The sequence below is a fragment of the Bos javanicus genome, chromosome 6 (assembly GCF_032452875.1).
Source record: "Bos javanicus breed banteng chromosome 6, ARS-OSU_banteng_1.0, whole genome shotgun sequence".
Classification (NCBI taxonomy): Eukaryota; Metazoa; Chordata; class Mammalia; order Artiodactyla; family Bovidae; genus Bos; species Bos javanicus.
Genome location: NC_083873.1, coordinates 36,262,278 through 36,285,536, shown reverse-complemented (window position 1 = coordinate 36,285,536; position 23,259 = coordinate 36,262,278). Strand labels below are relative to the sequence as shown.

Here is a 23,259-nt window from a genome sequence, read left to right as displayed (position 1 = left end):
TAGATAGTGGAACTCTTATCAAGGGTTTAGGCTTCAAAAAACTTAGTTCTGGTGAAAATGTATAGTAAGCTAAGTATCTGGACACCTCAACTGCAAAATACTGAACACAGAAGATCCACTTCAAAGCCTGGTAATTTACCCCAGTCAGAAAATTCAGTACTGATGAATCTATTTGCAGGGCAGGAACAGAGATGCAGACGTAGAGAATGAACTTGTGGACCCAACTGGGGAAGGAGAAGGTGAGATGAACGGAGAGAACAGCACTGACATGTATGGCTAGTGGGGAGCTGCTGTATAACACAGGGAGCTCGGCCTGATGTTCTGTGACGACCTAGACGGGGCTGAAGAGCGGGGAGGTGGAAGGAAGGCTCAAGAGACAGGGGATACATGTGTACAGATAGCTGATTCATGTTGTACGCTAACACAACATTGTGAAGCAATTATACTCCAATAAAAAAATAACTTAAAAAAAAAAGAAAATTCAGTGCATTCACATACCGGCCGTCCATGAATGCTTTCATAATATAACAGAGCTTTCTGCAGGGCCACTTTCTCATTAGCAATCTGGTCTTTGGTCATATCCTGTATAAACACAAGGACAGAGAAATGAGAGCAAGGAAAACATTTGTGAACATCGCAACTGCTTTATTTAGTTAAACAAGTTTCCCAAAGTAAGGTTAAAAAGAATGTTTACCCAACAGCTCTCCCTAGCTTCATCCAAAGCTAGGAATTAGCTGTTCCTGATGTGCAGCTAGGAACACAGCACAGCAGAATCATCACCTATGAGTACTCCTTTCTCCCACGTGGTGGCAAAGGCATGCTGGACTCAGGTCAGCAAGGCTGCGAGGTGCACGGGGCTTAGCCTAATGGCTCCGGCGATGAATACAGTTACAGGATACACATTCCCAAAGGCTTGTCTCTAATCCTCCTACCTCAGAGAGTCACCAAACTATCTCTTAACTGAAACAACTCCATCCTGCAACCTGTACAACAGGATCTCCTGCTCTCTATTTGCAGTCCAAACCAAAGGACCTATAGTTAAAAAGCACTCTGAGCTGGTTTCATCTGCTTCTTTGGAGTCTCAATGTGTGGAAGGGGAGGGTGAGGGAGATATAAAAAGGTGGTACTCATCACCCTCCCTACTGGGACCCCGGGGCATGCCCTGCCACCCTACCACAGTGACTGGAATGGTTTGGGATTAGCAGTTTCTCGGGCTCATCACAGAATCACACCTTAATGTCTTCCGGACGGCTGGTCTCTGCCCGCTTCTCCTGGAGCTTCCTCTGGATGGATTCCAGAGTGGCCTCCACGCTAGGCTTTATGGCTTTATCCACCAGCTCTTGCTTTTTCTCATCTTCTTTTTCAAGTTGGGAGCCGAAACTCTTGGGGAGTGTGTTGCTTCGCTGCCGCATTCTGGGGGGTAGGTCCTCCTCTGATATCTTCAGTTTGGACTCTAAGAGAAAAGATTTGGGGGTGGAGATGTATGGGAATTGACGTCTGCTGAACCCAGATTGTTTTTCTTGCTGTTAACAAGTGCTTAGTCCTGTCTTCTTTTTCCCCCAGAAAGCATCTAATTATATTATTAGCTGAAATCCCTGGGTTATTATTTCTTAAACTTAAGAAAATGATAATGTTTTCCTGTATTATCTGGCATGGTTTCCTAACCCTAATTCCTGAGAAAGTTTTAGTTCTTTAACATCCATGCTTTAGCTGCACCAGCCTGTGGGCTGTTCTCAGAACGAGGCCGATGTCTTCCCATACCGAATCCCATAGCATTTACAGGTATTTGCAGGTCTAGAACCCAAATGTTGGCCAACCTTTTCCATATGATGTATATATCTCACTTTGGAATTATTTTCACTTTGTATTCTATTCCTTTGTTTATATGATTCTGTGTCCTACAAGACAGCAAGCTCTGGGAGGGACAGGGACCAAATTCTTTTCATAAGCTATTTCATAATCCACACCTTGGATTAAATAGGTTCTTAAAAAGTGTTGAATTGAAACCATCATTCTTAGATTAGTTATTTAGGGGGGAAAAAAAAAACCCTGCAGAATTCTCAGCATCTTTGATCTGGGTTTCCCTGTGACGGAGGTCATGGGAAGATACAGAGAAAGTGTGCCATGAATGCTAAGGGTCCTGGGAGTCAGCTTCAAGGAACCTGTCTTTCCTGGAACGTTTGAGTGGTAAGTGGCTCTCAGTGCGCGGTAAGATCACAGCTTCTGTGCTTGGCTTGTTCTCTGAAGACCTTGCCATAGGTCTAGAGCTTTCCCTACCTTTAAGTTGTTTCCGGAATTTGGCAAGGTCGTTTGTCCATTTCAGAACCTCTGGATTGGCTGCTTTGTCGCTGTGGGAAGGCTGCGAAAAGGAAACGTAGAGTAAATGTTTTGGAATTGGGGCAGGAGACAGAAGAGTTTGATGATCAGTTTGTTTTAAACAGCAAGGAAAAGCTGAGTTCCACTGGAATAATAAATGAACTGTGATTAATCAGAGCAACTTCACAGGTGGAATTCCATTATCCTTCTTTATATCTGGTTATTTTTGATGCTTTCAAAGAATTCCTCAGAGACAAAACGCTGGCTCGTTAGGGTCACGGACTTCCATGAGTCTATGACCTCTTTTCCATTATCTGCAGGGTTCACCCTGTCAGCCTAACAAGAAAGAAAGCAGTGGAGTATATGATATTTTACACAACAACCCCTGTGAAAAATGTCTTTTTGTTATTCTTATAGGAAATACTAAGGATAGAGCTGAGAGAAGAATAAGGTCAGTACCAGTTAAATTTTATAAGATAATTCTGAATTAAGTTTTAGCCAAACAAAATACTTCACTTAATGATTTTCCCCATTTCCGATCACTGATCAATTTACAAGACAAATGCGAAAGCCTTCAATTCATTTGTAAGGATACACTGTGCAAGGAAAATGCTGACACACCATACTGGAGTTTATCGGGGTTTACTGCCCAGCGTTTACTGCCTTTGGTGATTCCCCACAAAGCTCCCTGCACTGTCCCCACTTCTCTGAGTAGTCCGCGCACTGACACATCGCTTCCGGGGAGGGTCCAGAAAGAAGCCAGTGAGCACTCACTCTGTACTTCCGCTCTTCTTCAAATCTGTCTTCAAACTTCCGGATCTTCTTCTTAAGGCTCTGAATCCTTCGAGTGAGCTGGGCAGGAGTCAGGTCCTCTTGCTCATCTTCGTAGGAGCCCAGAGAGGAGCTGCGGCGCCTGTGAGGGGCACAGTGTGGGGGTCAGCTTCCCAGGAGGGGTCACTGCCTGCTGGGAGGGGCTGGGGGGGAAGGGATGTGGCATGGAGGGGTGCTTATCCTCTCAAATAAAAGACAGCTGACTGCGATTACATTTTGTGACCTTGAGCTCCGTATGTCCTGCCTTTTAAACACATCCAATCTTCTCCAGCTCACCGTTGCACCGGGCAGAGCTAGGACTGAAATGTGGACTTCACAGCTAACTTTGAGAGATCTTTGGAAAGGGGGCACTAACGGAGATTCGGTCGGTGATGCTGTAGTCGGGTCACAGGTCACATGTAAAGTTACAACAGAGCCTGTGCACTTGGATGGAGATACACTTACAACCTAGCTAAAAACATGACTAGCCATGGGTAACATTCCTCTCCCTTTTAAAGTTACATGGATGGAACGTCTGTGCCTCAGCAACACAAAGAAACACACCTCATGAAAGGGTGGGAATTGGGGGGAGAAGGAGGCACTTCCGTGTCGTCCAGGTACTGCCGGCTCTGCCCGTAAGCGTAGAAGCGGGGGGACAGCATGGGGTCGCTGTCCTCTTCCAGGAGCTGCCGAATCAGGCGCCCGGCCTGCGGGGAGAGGCGCGCTTCGTCAGCGTCCACACTCTCCTGTTGCCACGAGGAGAAGGCAGGGATAGGCTCTGGAAAAGAACAGGGGCAAGAGGGCAAAACTGTTCTTTAAAGCACACCTGTTTCCCAAGTTTTCTGAATGCATTAGGAGGCACTGAATTGAGGAGGCACTGGACGGTCTCACATTTTACTTATTTATTAGCTCATTTGTTTGGCCACACCACATGGCAATCAGGTTCTTAGTTCCCTGAAGGGATTGAACCTGTGTTCCCCGCAGTGGAAGTAGGGAGTCCTAACCACTGGACCACCAGGGAATTCTCAGTTTCACATTTTAGATCGAAGGTTCTGACTCAAGATGCTATGCCCTGACCTGAATCAGCGAATCTGAGCCATCATCTACTCTCTTATCTCCACCTTCACTTGCCTTCAAAAGTCAATGTGCTAGGGCTGCCCTGAGGAAAAGCCATTAAAGTGAGCTTCCAACTTTCCTGGCAGATCACTGAGGAGCACTTCTCCGCCTGAGGGCGTTATGGAACAGAAACGCCTATGTGTCTGTGAGCAAAGGGTTTGGCATCATGGCTGGACATCCATGGGAATTGGGTTAAGGAATCGCATTCGCCTTGGGAGAGACCATTGATTCAGGCTGTGCCTCTGCTGAGGTCACTCAATAAGCTGTTTTGTGTGCTTTTGCTTGAGCATGTTGGGATTTAGCATGTCTACAATGCATGGTCTGTATTTGGAACTTTTAGAGGCTACTTAAGTTGGATGGCATCATCAATTCAGTGGACATGAGTTTAAGCCAACTCCGAGAGACAGTGAAGGACAGGGAAGCCGGGCGTGCTGCAGTTCACGAGGTCGTAAAGAGACAGACATGACTGACTGAACAACATCAGACTGCAGTTAAAGTAAGAAATATGCACAAAAATAAAAAAGAATAAATCAGTATGAGTTATTTTAGACAATCTTGAAGAAAAAAAGGGGCACAAAATCCTGATTTTTCACTTTGTGAGGGAATAGGGTGGCATTTATTTTTACTGCAAGACCTACCTTGTGTTCTTTTCCTCATTAAACAAATCCTATCTAACATTCTTTAAGGATAGATCTCAGATGATGTATGGTATTTCATTTGTAATACTTTCTTCATTTATAAAACAAGGTTATGTCTTAAATACCCTTGTGGATATTGTCATTTACACAAAGCTGGAATTTGGCCATGATCTTAAATTCTGGGATTCCCTCAGTTTGAATCATGGAACAATTGTCCCTTCTGCTATCGAAGTAGTTCTAAAATCCACAAAATCATCTTAAACAAGGGCTTACTTAGTATTTTACTTAAAAAAATCATACTGTAATCATAGAACATTAAAGCTGGTTGAAACTTCATACAACAAAGAATCCAGTGACTTTTCAACTGTGGCTGCACATCAGGGTCACAGAGGAAAATATAAATAACTCCTAACATACTTTCCTGATGGCTCAAGCTTCCCTGATAGCTCAGGTGGTAAAGAATCCACCTGCAATGCAGGAGACCCTAGTTTGATTCCTAGGTCAGGAAGATTCCCTGGAGAAGGGACAGGCTACCCACTCCAGTATTCCTGGGCTTCCCTTGTGCCTCAGCTGGTAAAGAATCCTCCTGCAATGCGGGAGACCTGGGCTCGATCCCTGGATTGGAAGATTCCCCTGGAGAAGGGAAAAGCTACCCACGCCAGTATTCTGGCCTGGAGAACTCCATGGACTGTATAGTCCATGGGGTCACAAAGGGTTGGACATGACTGAATGACTTTCACTTTTTTCTTTTCTAACATACAGGTCTCACACCACCCAAATAGAATGTGTAGGTGAGGATCCAGATATGTGAGACACAAACACAGAGTCTTTAAAAAGCTTCTCAAGTGATCATAATTCAGTCAGGTTTGAGAACTACTGCTTTGATTCAACAGTTACAGATAGGGAAACTGAAACCCAAGGAATTCAAGAGCAAATACCTAATTAGTGATAAGAGTTGGATCTAGAAACTCAAGACTCCTGCCCTCCTGGACACTGCTTCAATTTAGAATATGCCAGGCGCTTCAGGAACAGGGATGACTATCTTAAAAATGTTAAGATCCCACAGTGTAGTAAGACTTAAGCACATTAATAAAAAAAAAAAATTAACCTCATGTGTAATGAGGTCCACAGGTTCTCAAAATTTAAAGACAACCAAGTCATCTTATAACACAGATGACAATATAAATACTTTAAACAATCAAAGCATGTTAAAGACAGAGTCCTGCCTACTGAGTCTCAAAGAGTGGCAGAGAACAGACTTGGCTACAGCAGGAGACAAACAGGAGTTGTTTCATCATCTGTACCGATGCGGTTGGCTGGCTCCTCCTAAGTGGCAGGGCTTAGATATGAGCAGCTTGGTACTGTCGACAAGAAAAAGTGAAAGTAACTGAGAAGTGAGGGGAGATAAGGGAAGCAGACGGTGAGTGGAGAGTAATCCCTAGAAAAATAATAAGAATGTAATGTGCAGTTGCAGAAAATGGAATTATTAAACCGACCAGATGACATGTATTTCATAGGACAGCAGTAATTTTCTATAAGGACTAAAATCAATGGAGCCAGGACAGGGAAAGGGTTAAGATGGCTTGAACAGTCAAGCAGAAGGCAGTGGTAAAGGAGCAGAACACCCAGGGGAAGGCTTTGATGGTTGACAGGGAAAACAAAGTCTGCTGTTGATGCTGGCATGCTGCTGTGCTGGCTAGTTTGACATTTCTGTGCATCATACCTTAGTTTGAAAGGTGTTATTTTAGGTCCTGAAGTACGTTAATCTGTCTGAATCTAGCAGAATAGCTTTTAAAATATAGTACAACTAATCTTTGAGTTTTGAACTATGTGGTCTCTATGTACCATTTCTGCAAAACACAGTACGTGTCTGTGACCATTAACCAAGTGTGTCTCCGGTAAAAAGTAAACTGTGATCCTGAGTTAACTACAAAATACTAATCACGGAACTGAACTGTGCTTGTTTGATGCTTTGTGACTAACATGGGGCCATCCGTCAGATTGCCTTTTTGTTAGTCTTCTGGGCCTCCATTCTTGATCCATCACTTCACTGATAAGAAGACCAGATGTGCCATGTTCCTGGTGTCACCAGTGGTATATATGAAGTACACAGCTGAAGAAATTCTAGCTCTGTCTCTTGAATTCATTTTTTAATTTTTACTGTATGATTCTGTTTCTTTTTTAATGGAAGCATAGCTGATTTAGAATGTTGTGTTAATTTCAGGTATATAGCAAGGTAACTTAGTTTTATACATATATATGTAATATTTTTTCTTTTTCCATGATAGGTTATTACAAGATATTGAATACAATTTCCTGTGCTATACAGTAGATCCTGGTTGTTTGTCTATTTTATATATAGTAGTTGGTATCTGTTAATCCCAAACTCCTACTAATTTATTCCTCCCTACCCCCTTTTCCTGTTGATAACATAAGTTTGTTTTCTGTTTGTGAGTCTATTTCTATTTTATAAACAAGTTCTTTTGCATCATTTTTTCAGATTCCACATATAAATGGTTTGTCTTTCTCTGATGTTTCTCTTAGTATGATAATCTCTAAGAGATTCGTTACTTTAAAACAGAGAAATATGATAGCATTAAGAATTTCAACGGTAACAAAGTAAAAATAAATATTTCATCATTAAGCGCAGGTAGAACAGAAGGGAAGTTTTTCACCTATGCATCTGGAAATGCTTATATGATTTCTCTCTCTCTTTTCCCTTTCCTTTAATTCTATACAGTCTTACAACTTAGGGCTCCTATTCAAAAGAGTTACATAATTATACATAGTTCAATATAATGAAAGATTCAGTAAGACCAACTGTTCCTCTGTTTTGAAATATTCTAAGAATACAAGGCTATCTCATGGGTTTTTTTTTTTTTATCTCATGTTTTGATAGTTGGTGCTCAAATAGAATAACAAGACTGAACTGAGAAGAACAACACAGTCCATGATAGTATGTCCTATGCATTACCCACCTGCATAGAAAGCCAATTTGAGGATGTGTTCACTGACAATTCCCAATTGTGGGCTTGAGGAATAATTTACATTTTAACCAGTAATTCTAGAGCAATGAAACAGACGAGGATATTGCAAGATAATTATTCAAAGGGACAAGAGAAAAGATTTGAGGCTTCAAATTAGATTTTCATCTTATAGGACTCCGTAAAACAAAAGTGTTTCCCTCTCTGGACCAGAATTCCCTGGATATGGTGGTTTTGATTTTAGCCATGTGTCTGGTCGAAAAGAACTCTGGACATAAGTACGGCACGTCTATTAAAAATTAATCTGCCCAGGTTAGCTGACATCCCAGCAGGTCAGAAATAACAGAGAAAAGAGCTGTATGCTTGCTACCTAAGTAACAAATAAGAATAGGTCCCTGGGGAGCTCCAGTTCAGACAGTACAGCACACATGGAAATAAAGGAGATTCACTGTGGGAGGAGAGAATGCAGCTCTGACTGATGCTAATGCGATCACCGGGTCGCAGCTCCTCTCTGCATTAGCTGGCTGGATCCATTTACTACACAAAAGAAAATGAGCTACTGAGATGATTTTTCTCTAAGAAATCTGCACAGAATTAAGGGAGTTGATGTTTTCCATGTCTCATTTTTAACTGCGTATGTGTTACTCAGAGTCATTCCTACTTGGTGTGATGTCATACAGTCTTCCGAGGAGGCTACCCAGTAGTGCTGGAGGTATATTTACATCCCAGATACAGGGACATGGAAACCCCATTGGTGGGGGGTCTTTACTGGGAAAATCCTTTCATAAAATTTTCCTTAGAATTCCAAAATGTAACCTGAGAACAATGACTGTTCTGTTAAATTGTTCCAACAGTCTCACCACAAACTATCAGAACCTTATTAGCCCGCTTCATCAGTCCAAACTAACACATGGTTGTGCTGAGCACTCTGTGTATGTTAGCTCATATAATCCCTGCAACAAACGTACTAAGTAGATACTACTACAGCTGTGCTGCGCTGTGCTCAGCTGTCTCAGTCCTGCCTGACTCTCTGCAACCCTATGGACTGTAGCCCACCAGGCTCCTCTGTCCGTGGGATTATTCTAGTAAGAATACTGGAGTGGGTTGCCATTTCCTCCTCCAGGGGATCTTCCCGATTCAGGGACTGAATCCACATCTCTTGCAACTCCTGGATTGGCAGGCGGATTCTTTACCATGGAGCCACCCAGGAAGCCCCTACTGTTTGTTATTATGTACTATGTCTCCTATTGAGACCTGCTGACTAACTTGACCACAAAGCTAGTTAAGTGGTAGAGCCAGAATTTGAGCTCTCCATGTGTCTGCCTCTTAACTATCATAGTCCACTGCCTGCTATGACACTGACCTAGCATTGCTTAAAAGAGGCATTTAGGTGGAAGTCAGGAGACTTTGTGATCTTAAGTCATCACTTTGCCTCTTTTAGCCTCAACTTTCTTAGCTGTATAATGTGAGGGTTCAGCTGTAAGATCTTTAAGATTCCTTGCTTCTCTAATATTTTTTAAACAGAATTTCCTGCCCACAGTTATTTTTGATAAGATAAGCAGTAAGTGATGAATAAGATATCTGAAGTGCTTTATACCCTTTAAAAAAGGTTCTATAAAACTTGATTTCACCAGGACAAATCTAATAGAGTAGCTGAGTTTTTACATCTTAGTACTTCCACAAGGGTGTCCTAAATCAACATGAGTTGGCTGATTATGGACATTTTAATTATGTAACTTTCAAGGGTTTTAAATAACTAAGACAGTTCATTTGATTTGGGTGTTCATTTAATTTTGGAGAGGGCAAACTCTAGTAATAGTGATGATAATGATGCTTTCACGTGGACAGATCAAATAATATGCCCTAATACACAGCTACACATAAAGGAAAAAAGATCAAGCGTGTATTATTTATCTGTCAATGAGTGGGACTGGACTCTGATCCTCCATTCACTTTGAGAGGGTTCCACTCATAAAGGAAAAAAGATCAAGCGTGTATTATTTATCTGTCAATAAGTGGGACTGGACTCTGATCCTCCATTCACTTTGAGAGGGTTCCACTCTGAGCAGTCTATGGAACTCATTAACAGCTTCATTTTTCTTTTTATTTTCCCAATACCATATGCTTCAGAAGCCACAGAACATCATTTTCACATGAAAGCTTACACTGTAGTGGCCAGTACTTGGAGGTTGCTCATTAAGTACTTTCTCACCTGATATTCTATTATTCTACATGTATGACAGAGTATGAGCCATGGCATGGGGAAGGAGAACAAGCAAACAAATCAGAAAGTGTTGGTTACACTACATGGGGGTCTGGAGACTACTGATGGAGACTTATAGATGGATACTGGTTCATATGGTTTCAGTAACTATATATTTTGTTGCACTGGTTGCACAGTTTAAATTAGTACAAAGTTTATTCCTTACAGGGGAGTGACCATTTTGTTTTTCACTAAACTTATAGAAAAAGGTGATATTTCAGTGGCTTAAATGATTACTTTCAGCTTAACTATCCTTCATGCAAAATATTCCTTTATTTGGACTATACTTACAGCTGTATTAATGCTAAAATGTAACTTGGACACTTAAAATAAATGAATAAAAATAAATATACTGAAAGCACTAACCAAACAATCAAAACAAGCTTGAAATGAAACCATGTAGATTTTTGAGGTATGCAAGTTCAATGACAAATGTAGTAACTGGCAAAAAGAAAAAGTTAAAACAAGTCATTTTATAAATTATATGGATAACACAATCCTAATAAAATGTATTTTTTTTCTTGGCATAAGCTTTAAAAATTTCACCCAGTTTCCCAAGACAAAATGTTATTTCCCTCATATTATTATCTGGCAGAAAGTTCTTAATATAAAGAAATGAAATAGTTCTAATTATAAGTTAGCTTTCAACCAGTCTGGAGAGATTTTTTCTGCTTTATATTTAGCTTCTTTAAGTATGTTGGAAGGGACTAGAAATTTATGATTAAAAAAAATCCAACAGCTGAGTCCACTTCAATAGGAGGAGACTCTACTAGCCCCTTTCCTGAATAAATCATCAAGGTAATGTGGCCAATTTGAATTCTGACCAAAAAATCCTAGAGCTTTTAATCTAGAGCTGTATGTTAATAATATAAGGAGACCATATTCTTGAAGCCCAAACAGCATTTGTTTTGGCTACTGCTTTTTTTTTTTTCTTTTATTTGTGCAACAGTGGCTACCATGGGACCTTGGTGGGGTAGGCTGTTTTTAATGTATGAATTAAAAGCACACCTGATTATTTCAAAGTACAGAAAAGAACAATAAATACTACCCTGGAATGTATCACTTAAAACAAAAAACCTTGAATTTTCCCCCCAGTGGATAGCTGGGAAGATCTGACAAAAATCTCAGATTCACCACCTAATTACACGAAAAAAAAAAAATTGGAATGTGTTTCTTATATTGCAAAGAGGGAAAATCAGAGTAAAAAACATTTTGATTTCATTTCACTGAAGCCCTGGATTCGAGAAGTATCATGGTGCTACTATTTTTCACCTTGTGGTCTTCTTAGATCATCTTAAAATCATTAACATAATGAATACTTTTTGGTTAAGAAAAAAAGAGGTGGGGGCAGAAGACAAGCAAACTTAGGTGCTTCTGAAAAAGACGGACTTTTTATTTTAATACTTGTGATTCTTTAAGTCATTGTGTTAACTCAGGCCACGGCTCTGAACTCAGGAGCACAATTTCCCCCTCTCTCTACCTTCAGACACACACAGACCGTCTAGAGGCAGATGGGCACTTATTATGGAGACACTCTGATACGTGTCTGGATGCAGACATATGGATCATGGAAGAACAGCAGCTTGAGAAAACTACTGCAGATCCTCCCTGAAATACAGGTTTGACAAGATGAGGATATCCTCTTCTTCTGCAGAGATAAATGTCTAACATTTCTGTCAAAGATCTCTAGGAAAACCAGTCTCAAGAACTATATTACAGGCTTTCAATACGAAGCACTTTTATTCAGTGTTCTCTTTGATAAGCAGATTCTTTATGTTTGCTAACCTGGATTTTAAAAATTTATCCATAAAAACAGACGTAGAAGCAAAGCAAATCAAAGTATTCTTCTTGAAAAATGGGGAGGAGATTTAATGAGGAAGGTAGAGGGTTGGCACGTAGCAGGGGGAAGGTTAGTAACACTGACAGCGAATCCAAAATGCACACCAGTTCTGTGTTACTCAGCTTGGTACTCCTAGAGGGAAAATGCACTCACATCTCAGTGCTCCTGGTAAGTCAGAAAGAAAAAAAAGGGGCTGCAAGGTGACACCAGAATAAAGGGCGAGCACATTTTTCCTTCTTAGATCGCAATCACTCTAGGCAACACCGAACGTGACACATTCCTATGTCAGGGGAAGGATTTTCGGTCATTTAGAAATGTGGCTACTTCTGCATGCACAGCTCTCGCTCTCACCCACGCACCCAACATGCTTCTCCTTTCTGCTAATTTACATGTGATTTTCCAGTATTAAATCATCCAAATATCTGATGACCTTACCTTCCCAGCTCTTCTGGTCACACAGTGCAGTCAGGTCCAGCTCAGGCACTTCGGACACAAAGCTCTCCTGCTGGTCATCAGCATCTGGAGTCCTCTGCAGCTTGCTGTCAGGCAGGCTGGGATGCTCCTGGATCTTCATTGTGGGGTTCTGCAACAACAGCACAAGGTCCTCAAATCTCTACTGCTCACCAAGACCCAAAAACGTCTGCAGCAATTCCACTCCTGCTGAACAAAACCTCCCAAGCCACAGCTGCTGGTGTCCCTGGCACTAAAACCAAAATCACAGCCTGATGCCCCCTGGATGTTAGCTGGTCACTTGCATGCAAAAAGCAACTGCCATCTGCGTGCCTTTAACTTTTCTTCTGGGAGAAAGACAAGATCATTTCCGAGGGCTGTTCTTCCTGATAACTGCTGGCAGCTGACAGACTGGATGATAACTGACTGGGGCCAGGAAGGAGGGAAAAGGAGTTTGTGTTTCCTTAAAGGAGTATGGCTCTCCAGACTGTAAACAACAACCCAAAACTCAGCTACCGCTGTTGCTAAGGCTGTAGCAGCAACATGGTGTCTCTCTCACGCAGCCTTCTCTGCCCCTTAGGTAAACAGTCCTGCAGGGCCAGGAGCAGAAGCTGTGCACACGCGTGCTCTCCTGCTGGCCCTGGAGGCTTAGAGCAATTAAGCGGGGCTAGCTGCACATTCCCAGATTTCCTGTGACTGTTTTCGCCACAGTGTGGGGAGAACAGACTATTTATGGAGGAGCTCTGGGTATTCAAGCATTGTTGCGCAAATTCAAACAGCACGGGTGGTGGTGGTGGAGGGGGTGGTTTGCTAGCTACCAGCTAGCAGTAAGGAATACGGACTCTGGAAACGAGCCAAAATCATACAGGGAGCATGACTTGTTTTATTTTTTAAAGTAAAAGCCAAGAGCTGGCAAGTCGGCAAAGCATAATTTATATCTTACAAATATGCAACTGTCACTTCTTTTCCTACTATTCATCTACTCTAAATATTAAATACTCAGCTACCCTTGGTTTTATTTACTGGTGGCACCTGCACCAGGCGGGGACATCGGAGGAATGGGAAAACTCCCCCTCAACACAAGGCTATCTCAACTAAGCGATTTTATATTTTTTAAAATGCACTGCAATTTAGTCTTTTTTTACCTTGTTCTTTTGGCATCCAGTAAACCCAACCATTGTCATACTCCCCCGTCACAAAATTATAAACAAAAGTGCTGCCTCACAAAGACATTTCTCCAGTAGCACAGATTTGTACAAAAGATTTTCTTTGAGAATAACTGGAAATTTATTTGAGCAAATATATCATCATTAAATTAAAAAAAAACCCCAAACATCTGGAAATCATAAATGATTCTGTTAATGTATGAGAAATGTTCTTATGCTTAAAATAAAGCACTACTAAGACTCCCAGCTCCTTTTAATAGCTATTCAACCTACTTTGATATCACCAGGGGAATAGTCAGGGCTTTTACTACTGTATTTCCATGAAATGAAGCATTTTCTTCACATTTGGGATAAAATGAAATATCACCAATCAGTTCGTGAAAGTCAGATGGAAATGCCAAGTAAATCTGAGGCTTTAAGACACTTTAAAAATTCTGCTTGTCTATTATATGGGGGGGCAGGGGGGAGGAAAACACACACAGATTAAGTATTTATGCCACAAAAATCATTTGTTCCCTGAGCTGAATCCTAATGAGACCAGCGTTGAAGGACCCAATCTGGCACTCAGCTTTTTAAAAGTTACAGCGTCAGTCACCAACCATTTGTGTGTGTGTCAGAACCTCATATAGCAAATAAACATTTCTTCAACAAAGAGCTCTAATACCTGTTATACTTAGAGACAGATAAAAGGGAAGAATAGAAAAAAATGTGATTCCATGGTGTAAGTATGGCACTTTCTTCACCAGGAACATCTGTGAAGCGCTGACCCTGTGAGGCGGTGGAGCGGATGGGGGTTTTCCTCCCAGGCAGACTTGGGATTGAAAAGCAACTGAGCAGCTCGGTGCCCTGGCTGAGCTGTTCACCTCTCTGAGCCTCCACTTCCTAAACTATAAAACAGCATTAACAACACCTGTCTTGCATGGTTCCTTTGAAGATCTGAGAGGCCTCTAAGCATGGTGCCTGGGGCAGAGACACACAAATAGAAGTGATCCCTCTTACTATTATTAGGCACCATAGGAAGATGAGTAAAAAATTGCTACCTCTCAAAACGCTCAAGAGAGGAGTTAGAGGAGGCTTATACAACTGCAATTCAAGGAGAAACGTGCTACAGCAGAGGGCAGGGCAGAGTCTTGGATGCATTCAGAAAAAATATTAGAGAAAAGGGGAACTCGTGTTCCTGTCATTGATCAACAACAGTAAAGGTGGTTTGGGCTGTGGGGGTCAGAGGGGTCGGGGAGGAGGGCACCCCATACAGAGGGGAGGAGGAGGAGAGGCTGTGGGCACAGAGCTGGGCAGGAGCAGGGGATGCCGAGTACAGGAGAGATGAGGCTCGGGTGCCAGCCTTCAGCACAGATGACACGCATGCTGGATGAGCAGAGGCTGGGCTGACAGAGGCCTTGCACTCTGGGCTAAGTTTGGATTTTATCCTGTGGTAGATAATGGAAAGTCATTGAAGGATTTTAAAAAACAGACTAGGGGACTTCCTTGGTGGCCCAGTGGCTAAGATGCCACACTTGCATTGTAGGGGGCCTGGGTTTGATCTCTGGTCAGGGAACTAGATCCCACAAGCCACACAGTGAAACAAATACTTAACAAAACAAAAAGACTAGTAACGGAGAAATGTGTGTTTTCCAGGCTGATGTCTTAGGCATGGGAATGCACGCTGCTGGGAACACCTGCAGGCCTAGAGCTGGGCTCACAGGCAACCTGTGTCCTCTGCTCACACCAGCTGCTGGCTTTGCTCCCCGTGTCCCCTCAGAGTGCTTGAGAGTCTGCGGTGCTTGACATGACACGTGGGAAATCCCCAAATTCCGCAGACACACAAGCTGACTTAAAACGTGTACTTTTTATGACTGCCACATGTGAATTTGCACCAATTTCAAAGTAAAAAAAATTAACTAGAAATTAATTAGTTAGAAAATTTTTCCTAAGTTTTTGTTTTCTCTAAAATGTCTGGGTTTATTCACTCCTTCAACAACACAGTTTGATGCACCCATTCTGTCCTGGGATCTGTGTGACGTGCAAGCTCCCTGCACTTAGGAGCTGACATTTAGAGGAATAGACTCAACTGTGCTCTGTGGAGCTCTGGAAACTTGATTTTGGTGCAAGGCAACAGCGGACTACCTCATGAATTGGTGAGCTGCCCTTCACGGTGTTCACACAAAGTGCGGGAGCTAGGGATGTGGGAGAGGGAGCACCACCCTAGGTAGGACACTGGAATGGACGGCCTTGACAGGACTCTATTATTCTAACAAAGAGAATCAGGTCTAAACCTTACTAGTTTATTCAATTACAATCTCATGGACAGAGGAGCCTGGTGGGCTACAGTCCCTGCGGTTGTAAGAGCTGGACACGACTTAGCGACTAAACTCCCACCATTCAATTATAATAGTGTATATTACATGTTATATACATGTAATAGGGCTGTCTATTATATATCTGGTGCTAGAGATACAAAGAAAAATTTATTTAGTCATTATCTAAGAAATACTTTTGAGGGCTTATGACATGCTAGATGGTTTTTTAGACATTGGAGAAACTTCAGTGGCCCAAATGAATCTCTGTCCTAATGAATCTTACAGAAGGGGACAGTTAATAAAGAAAAAGAAGTCAAGCAATGACATAGACTACAGAGAAAAATAGAGCAGCGTAAGGAGGATGCTGAAGGGAGGGGCCATGGCCTGCTATCTCATATTGGGTAGCCAGGGAAGGCCCTTCCATTAAGGTGGCATGTGAGCAGAGACACAAAGGAGACACTCTTTGAGGGAAGAGTATTCCCGGAAGAAGGAAAGCAAGTGCAAACGCCCTGAGGCATGGTCATGTTGTGTATGTTTAGGAACAGCAAAGAGGTCCCTGTACTTGGAGTCAAGAACGTGCGCTGTGCCATAAATAACAGGGCGTCACTCACACTGAAGACCTATACACACACGAGCTTGATATACATGAATTTCCAGACTCCCTGGCTGATCTTCTGCACAGCAAGGGAGAGATGTGTCCTTCATAAACCCACACGAGCTCACACAGCCGTGGATGCACTTGGCAGGGCTCGCTCACCAGCACGTTCACGGCCCTGTGCTGCTGGGCTCTGACCAGTCCCCCAGGGTGCTCTTTTTCTCGTCTGCTGCTGTATCTGAAGACCTGATTCCCAATTTCTGCGGACATGGTCACCTTGCTGGTGTTTGCAGAGGGGGCTGATAGCGTGGACCCAGGTATACATGTACATGGAGTAAGGATACCGCTTTGTAGCAACACATGAGCCAAAAACCCCTCTTACTTCAAATATCTGTCAGCCTAGTCTGATGAGGCACCTTGCCAGGCTTCCCACCCTCTAGTAGTCTTATCATGGAGCATCGGGCCTGCCTACGTGACTGTCTGTTTCTCCTATTAGATCATTAATGTGCAAATGTCAAGGACAGTCTTAAATACCAAAAATATCTTTTGGTTTCAACTTGCGTTGTTTACACAAATTGTATCTTCAGTTAAATCCAGGTAAATGCATTCATTTCATAATTTTCAACTCAGAGATCCTTGTGCTGTCACACACAAAACCCTGTAAAAAATGTGGCACCGTATGAAAACATGCTAAATATTTATGTGATGAAATAAACTGAGTGACTGGCTCTTAGGAGGGACAACATGGCATGCAGATATGGGTTTTAGAGTTAGAGATCTGAGTTCAAACACAGGTGATCAGCAGCAAGATCTTCAATGAGTAAACTTTAAGATTCTTTTTGTCTAATACAGGACCATAACTTCAAACAGTTGGGAAGATAAAGTGAAAAATATGTAGTGTAAAAAGAGCTAGCTTGTCATAACTGTAGAAGAAATGCTAATTCCACTTATACACTACCTCCCTTTCCCATTCATTCATTTGGAAGTGTTTATTGAACACATACTACGTGCTAGGCACTGGAATTACAAGGATTAATGAGACAGGGGATTCAGAGTGGAAGGGATTCACTGATCATATAAGTGCCAAGTCACATGCATGTTATAGAAGAAAAGCACAGGATGCTAGGGAGCAAACAAGAGAGCTCACCTAGCCTGGGGCCACAGTTTACATTCCATGGTCAGGTCAGGGAGCCATTAACTACCAGTCTATCCACCTGACTCCTCTTAAGACTTGTCCCTGGCTGGCTGGGCCTGGCCAGACTTCACTCATTCTGCTCCTTCTTGTTGTTCTTCAGTCTCTCAACCACGTTTGACTCTTTGAAACCCCATGGCTTGCAGCATGCCAGGCTTCCCTGGCCTTCACTATCTCCCGGAGTTTGCTCAGATTCATGTCCGTTGAGTCGGTGATGCCATCTAACCATCTCATCTTCTGCCGCCCTCCGCTCCTTTCCTGGCCTCAAATGGTGAATGTTTGTTCCACCCCTTCTCCCTACCTGCCCGGGATTTGGATAGGAAGTGGCAGGACAGCTCACCAGAGACGGGCAGGACAGTATCAGCGCCCTCCACAAGGCAGTGTGCACAGGAAGGAGCCACATGAAGTGTAAACATTTACTGTTTGGCCTGACAAGAAAGGAAAATAAACATAACAAATTCCCCAAATTCATGTGAATTACCAAGCTTCAGTAGCCTTTCAAGACTGGATGGAATTGGAAGTGAATCTAAACAAACAGAGCTTTTCAAATCTTTCTGGTTCTAGTTTCAAAACCAGTACTTGTGCTCAGTCACTAAGTCGTGTCTGACTCTGCAACCCCATGGACTGTAGCCCGTCAGGCTCCTCTGTCCATGGAATTTTCCAGGCAAGAATACTGGAGTGGGTTGCCATTCCCTTCTCCAAAATCCTAAAGCTTCCATGAAATACAGTGAGACTGAAATAACAGTCATCCATTTCATAAATACTTGTTGATGAGGATATTTCAGAATTTATCTCAAACCTTCTCAATGCAAATACAAGCCTTCACTTAAGCTCCTGTGATAACTAATATTAATTCTCATGCTTGATTAGAAAGTCTTATCTTTTCTCCTTCTCTCTTCCTTTTTTTTTTTTTTTGAAGCAGGATAAGAAAAAGGGAAATAGTCTTTTGTTTATTATGAATGTCCTGTTTGTTATCAAAGGTATGCTTCTAAGCCCTTCTAAGCAGTAGGCTTAGAAAGCATAAAGAATGTAAAAATATCTTGAAGGAATTTAACACTTTATTAACCTTCAACTTCTGACTATAATGACCTCTCCCAGATAATGGCATATTCTACCACATAATTAAAAACTTTTACATGTTTTGCTTTTCTGACAAAAGGATTAAATATAAGGTTATCATTTTACCGTTCTGGATTTTATACGGAACATGAAATACTTCAACAATAGAAAACAGCTTGTCAGAAGGAATCAAGCTGAAACATAAAGCAAACACTCCACAGAACTCTGAAAACCTGTTCTTTCAGGGTTATCTTTCAGAATCTAGAAATTGCTATTTTTAAGGACGACCTCTCTCCTGGATACTTCCACTTGTCAAATGAGTTTAAAAACAAACAACAGAACAAAGTCTTCGAACTCCACATGCTCAGGCAACAGGGGGCTTCAGCTCTTGCACGTGTCACCCTATTTCGTCCAGCACGTATCATCCTATTTTATAAAAACATCAACCTTTCCAAAACTTAGCTGAAGAAATCATAATTAAATTGTTGGCACTCTGAAGTGACTCTAACATTTTTTTCCTCCATTGCCAATGTGTCACTAAATGAATTTTAATACAAACTACTTTAAGAAATACAGATGAAATAGAAAAGGATAATTCTCATCACTGACCATCTGAGACCTCAGCAGACTCTCCTTTTGGGTAAGATTAGGTGTATAGGTCGGAGAAGGCAATGGCATCCCACTTCAGTACTCTTGCCTGGAAAATCCCATGGACAGAGGAGCCTGGCAGGCTGCAGTCCATGGGGTTACGACTGAGTGACTTCACTTTAACTTTTCACTTTCATGCACTGGAGAAGGAAACGGCAACCCACTCCAGTGTTCTTGCCTGGAGAATCCCAGGGATGGCAGAGCCTGGTGGGCTGCCATCTATGGGGTCGCACAGAGTTGGACACGGCTGAAGTGACTTAGCAGCAGCAGCAGCAGGTGTATAGGTAAAAGAAATTAACGAGACATGCAACAAAGGATTGAAATGAACAAAGGAAATGAAACTGGGAACATTACCATATCCATTCATAGTGGGCATGTAAATCTGATGTTATAGGAAATTGAAAAAAAAAATACCAGCTAAACAGAATTCTAGGAGGGGTAACCAACCTCTAGACTCACTTTTCATTTCTGCAATCTAGGAATTAGTGCAGTATTATCAGAAAATCAGACAATTTGAGCTGCATAAGTTTTAGAAAGTGCTACATATATTAAAATGTAGGAAATTATAATAGACTGTAAGCAAGGGAAAGAGGTTTAAAAATGGAAGTCAGATCTTTCACAGTCCTTCATCAATCATAAAGTATCTTTCTTTCAGTGAAGGAAACACATGCGGTCATGAGTAGAAACAGAATCCTCATTTTGTGGAGTGATGCCTTTTTCCCCTCCGTTGGTGCGGTTGTGAAAGAAGGATGACATGGAGAGCTTAGTCTGGATTTTAACTCACTGCCTAATTTTATCTCCTCACTGAAACGACCATGATGACAATGATTATTAATAGTGAGTGCTTCAGAAGTGCCAACGGTGGGCTAGGTGCTGATTGGTAAGTGCACATGGGCAACACATATAAGAATAGTTCCTGGCCCGTGGAAGAAAGGTTTGAGATTCTTTCCCTGTGATGCATCTGCCGTGAGAGCTGTCCACAAAAACACCAAGACAAACGGAGTTCAGCACCCATTTGTTTGGGTGCCACTTGGAATTTATGAGTTAATGTTACATAGTTCATCCCAAAGGCTGTTCTCTACCCTTTTTATCTCCTAAAGATAAGAGGCAGAAAAGGGGAGAACTGAGAATACCTCTCCAGGAGGCTGGCAAAGCCATTTTCTTTAAAATAATGTTCAATGGCACGATGAGTAGGTGCTCGTTGTGAGAAGAGGAAGGGAGCAGAAAAAGGATGAAACAGAAGGAAACTAAAACAGTATCATGGGGACACTGTGCTCTGAAAAACTGTGACTAGAGATGAGAAAGAAGGTCTGCTTTTTGCTTGGGTCCCAAGGAAGGAAGCATAAAGGAGTTGGAAAGAAAAGATGAAAGCAGTGGCTCAGAAGCTATGAAGTCAAGGAGAAGCCTCCCCTCCTGTTGTCTGGCTGGGTTAATGAAGAAGTGCCCATGACAGATGACAAAGAGGAAATATGAGGAATCTAGAGAATTGGGGGGTGGTCGTGTCAGGTGGCCATTCATTTCCAGCAATTTTATACCAAATTCAACATAAGTGTGTGTTTTTCTAAGAAGGGGGTCCATAGCTTTTGAATTCTTAACTTTCTAGATTGGAAAACTTTATGGAGGTAGGAACTGCAGCTGTTATTAAATCCCAGCTCCCGGCACATTACCTGCACACAGTAGGACTCAATATATATATATTACTGAACAACCCATCAGTGAGTGAGGTTACTGCCCAAAAATGATTAGGAATCAGTGGTTAGAGGGGGCGGTTCTATGCATAATTAACATATCAAGAGTCAGAATCCAAGAACAGGTTGAAGAAAGCTTTAATTCTTGCCAAAAAGAAAGCTGATCATAAGACTGAAGGTGCAGTTGGAAGCATTTGGAAGTAGTGAGCTATATACACAAGTATGAATGAAAAATGAAGCTCAGCACACTGAATGGAAGCCAGCATTGGGACAAAGGAAATCAAATACTTGGGTCAGGAAGGCAATGTCACCAGAGGACAACAAGGAAGCTAGGAAAGTCACCGAAACTTTAAGATACAGATGATAGAAGGGAGTTAGACGTTATTTTCTCTGTCGTTTACTTAAAACAAGATACAAAACTCAGGAAATGAATTTAATACCTTGAAATGATTTTACGTTAATTTGAAAATTAATGAAATTATCTCTGTGACAAATCCACTATGATTCACTATTATCTGTCTCAATCACTTAAAAAAATGCTTGAATTCATGGAAAATCAAACCAGTAGCTTTGGCTTTTGTCTTATATGGAAAAAAATCTAAGGAGAAATCTCCCTGGTATTAAAGTTTATCTTAACAAGTCAAATAAAAGAATTAAAAAAAAAACCCCAAAGAATAGAGTTCTTACGATTTCTCAAGTAATTTTTATGTCTCAATGTTTGCCTTTCTCAACAACCGTAGTCCTGTCACTTAATCTTGTCACCCCTTATTGATAAGCCAATAAATCTTCCCAGGGACAGTCCTGTCACAGTCACAATCTTACTTTTACTTGGTGGCTACTCACCTCAAGATGCTGGCTCTGTCTGCCATCCTTTTCATTTTCTTTGCTACAAACAAAATATAAACTGTCATTCTGTTTTATAATAATGCTTCTCATTCATTGAAATTATAATTTTACTTGTTTTAGAAGTTCAGTAGCTCTAAATAAAATTCTTATGAAATTAAAAAAACAAAACAAAAAATTAAAACCTAGAAACAACACAAAACACAAATATGGTTATCTGTCTTTAATAGCACCATAGATTTTCCCATCCTCAAGCATTTTCCTTGCTATAAAATGCTGTTGGTAAATATAGAGTTTGTTAATTTTACGCTTTTTAGTTCTTTTAAAGCACACTGCACTAAGTGAAAAAAAAGTTTATTCACATTCTTATAAATGGCGTTAGGAGAAAACTCTTAAAATTACCTTCCATCGGATATCAGTTCAACATGATCAGATCCAGTCCTCTCATGAGATGGTGTGGGATTGAGATTTTCCATGTTCTGTAACAAAACAAACTACTCGTTGTCCAGCAGTAATGGTAAGAAGTACATAACAACAGACCCTTCTTTCTTTAAGATAGAAACATCAGATAATAAGTAGATATTAATTCTAGTCCTCAGATTCCCAACTTTGTTAAAATTGGTAAAATTATGACACTTTATTTGGAGAAGGCAATGGCACCCCACTCCAGTACTCCTGCCTGGAAAATCCCATGGATGGAGGAGCCTGGTGGGCTGCAGTCCATGGGGTCGCTAAGAGTCGGACACAACTGAGTGGCTTCACTTTCACTTTTCACTTTCATGCACTGGAGAAGGAAATGGCAACCCACTCCAGTGTTCTTGCCTGGAGAATCCCAGGGATGGCAGAGCCTGGTGGGCTGCTGTCTATGGGGTTGCACAGAGTCAGACACGACTGAAGTGACTTAGCAGTAGCAGCATGACACTTTATTATACACTGTTGGTATAAAATTGTATATTGAACTTCATCATTCCATTAACAAAAACATCTGACAGCAGCACAGAGATGGTCATCATGGCCTACAGTGTTCCTCTTAGGTATTGTCCACATTTTATAGGTAAGTAGAGCAAAACCCAGACTCTCAGAATATTAGGGCAGCATTAGAACTAGACCTGAGGAATCTGACTTCTAATGTAATCAGAAGCCAATGTCACATTCATTGCCTGTTTAACATCTTTTCAGTGTTTCTTGTCAAAATGATCTGAGGGGATATGCAGCTTGTATCTAAACTGCAAGATAGCCATCACAAAGACATGGAGTTAACTTAAGAGCTTTTTCTTCTGTGATATTTAATGTTAATCTTTATATTAGCCAAGCTGGACAAAAGTAAACAGGAAACTTACTTCAAGTAGCATGT

At 41.6% G+C, this 23,259-nt stretch overlaps 1 protein-coding gene across 14 annotated transcripts in view; it reads right to left on the bottom strand.

Annotated features, from left to right (window-relative positions):
* The window catches only part of FAM13A (family with sequence similarity 13 member A), a 337,557-nt gene that overhangs the window by 23,167 nt on the left and 291,131 nt on the right, over positions 1–23,259 (bottom strand). For all 14 annotated transcript variants that reach the window (XM_061419687.1, XM_061419691.1, XM_061419689.1 and 11 more), the window contains 8 exons: positions 22,308–22,384; positions 21,906–21,948; positions 12,403–12,550; positions 3,691–3,904; positions 3,091–3,229; positions 2,278–2,359; positions 1,233–1,453; positions 499–582 (listed from right to left, as the gene is read on the bottom strand). In XM_061419687.1, the coding sequence (XP_061275671.1) occupies positions 499–582; positions 1,233–1,453; positions 2,278–2,359; positions 3,091–3,229; positions 3,691–3,904; positions 12,403–12,550; positions 21,906–21,948; positions 22,308–22,384 (1,008 nt within the window). The remainder of the gene's footprint in view (positions 1–498; positions 583–1,232; positions 1,454–2,277; positions 2,360–3,090; positions 3,230–3,690; positions 3,905–12,402; positions 12,551–21,905; positions 21,949–22,307; positions 22,385–23,259) is intronic.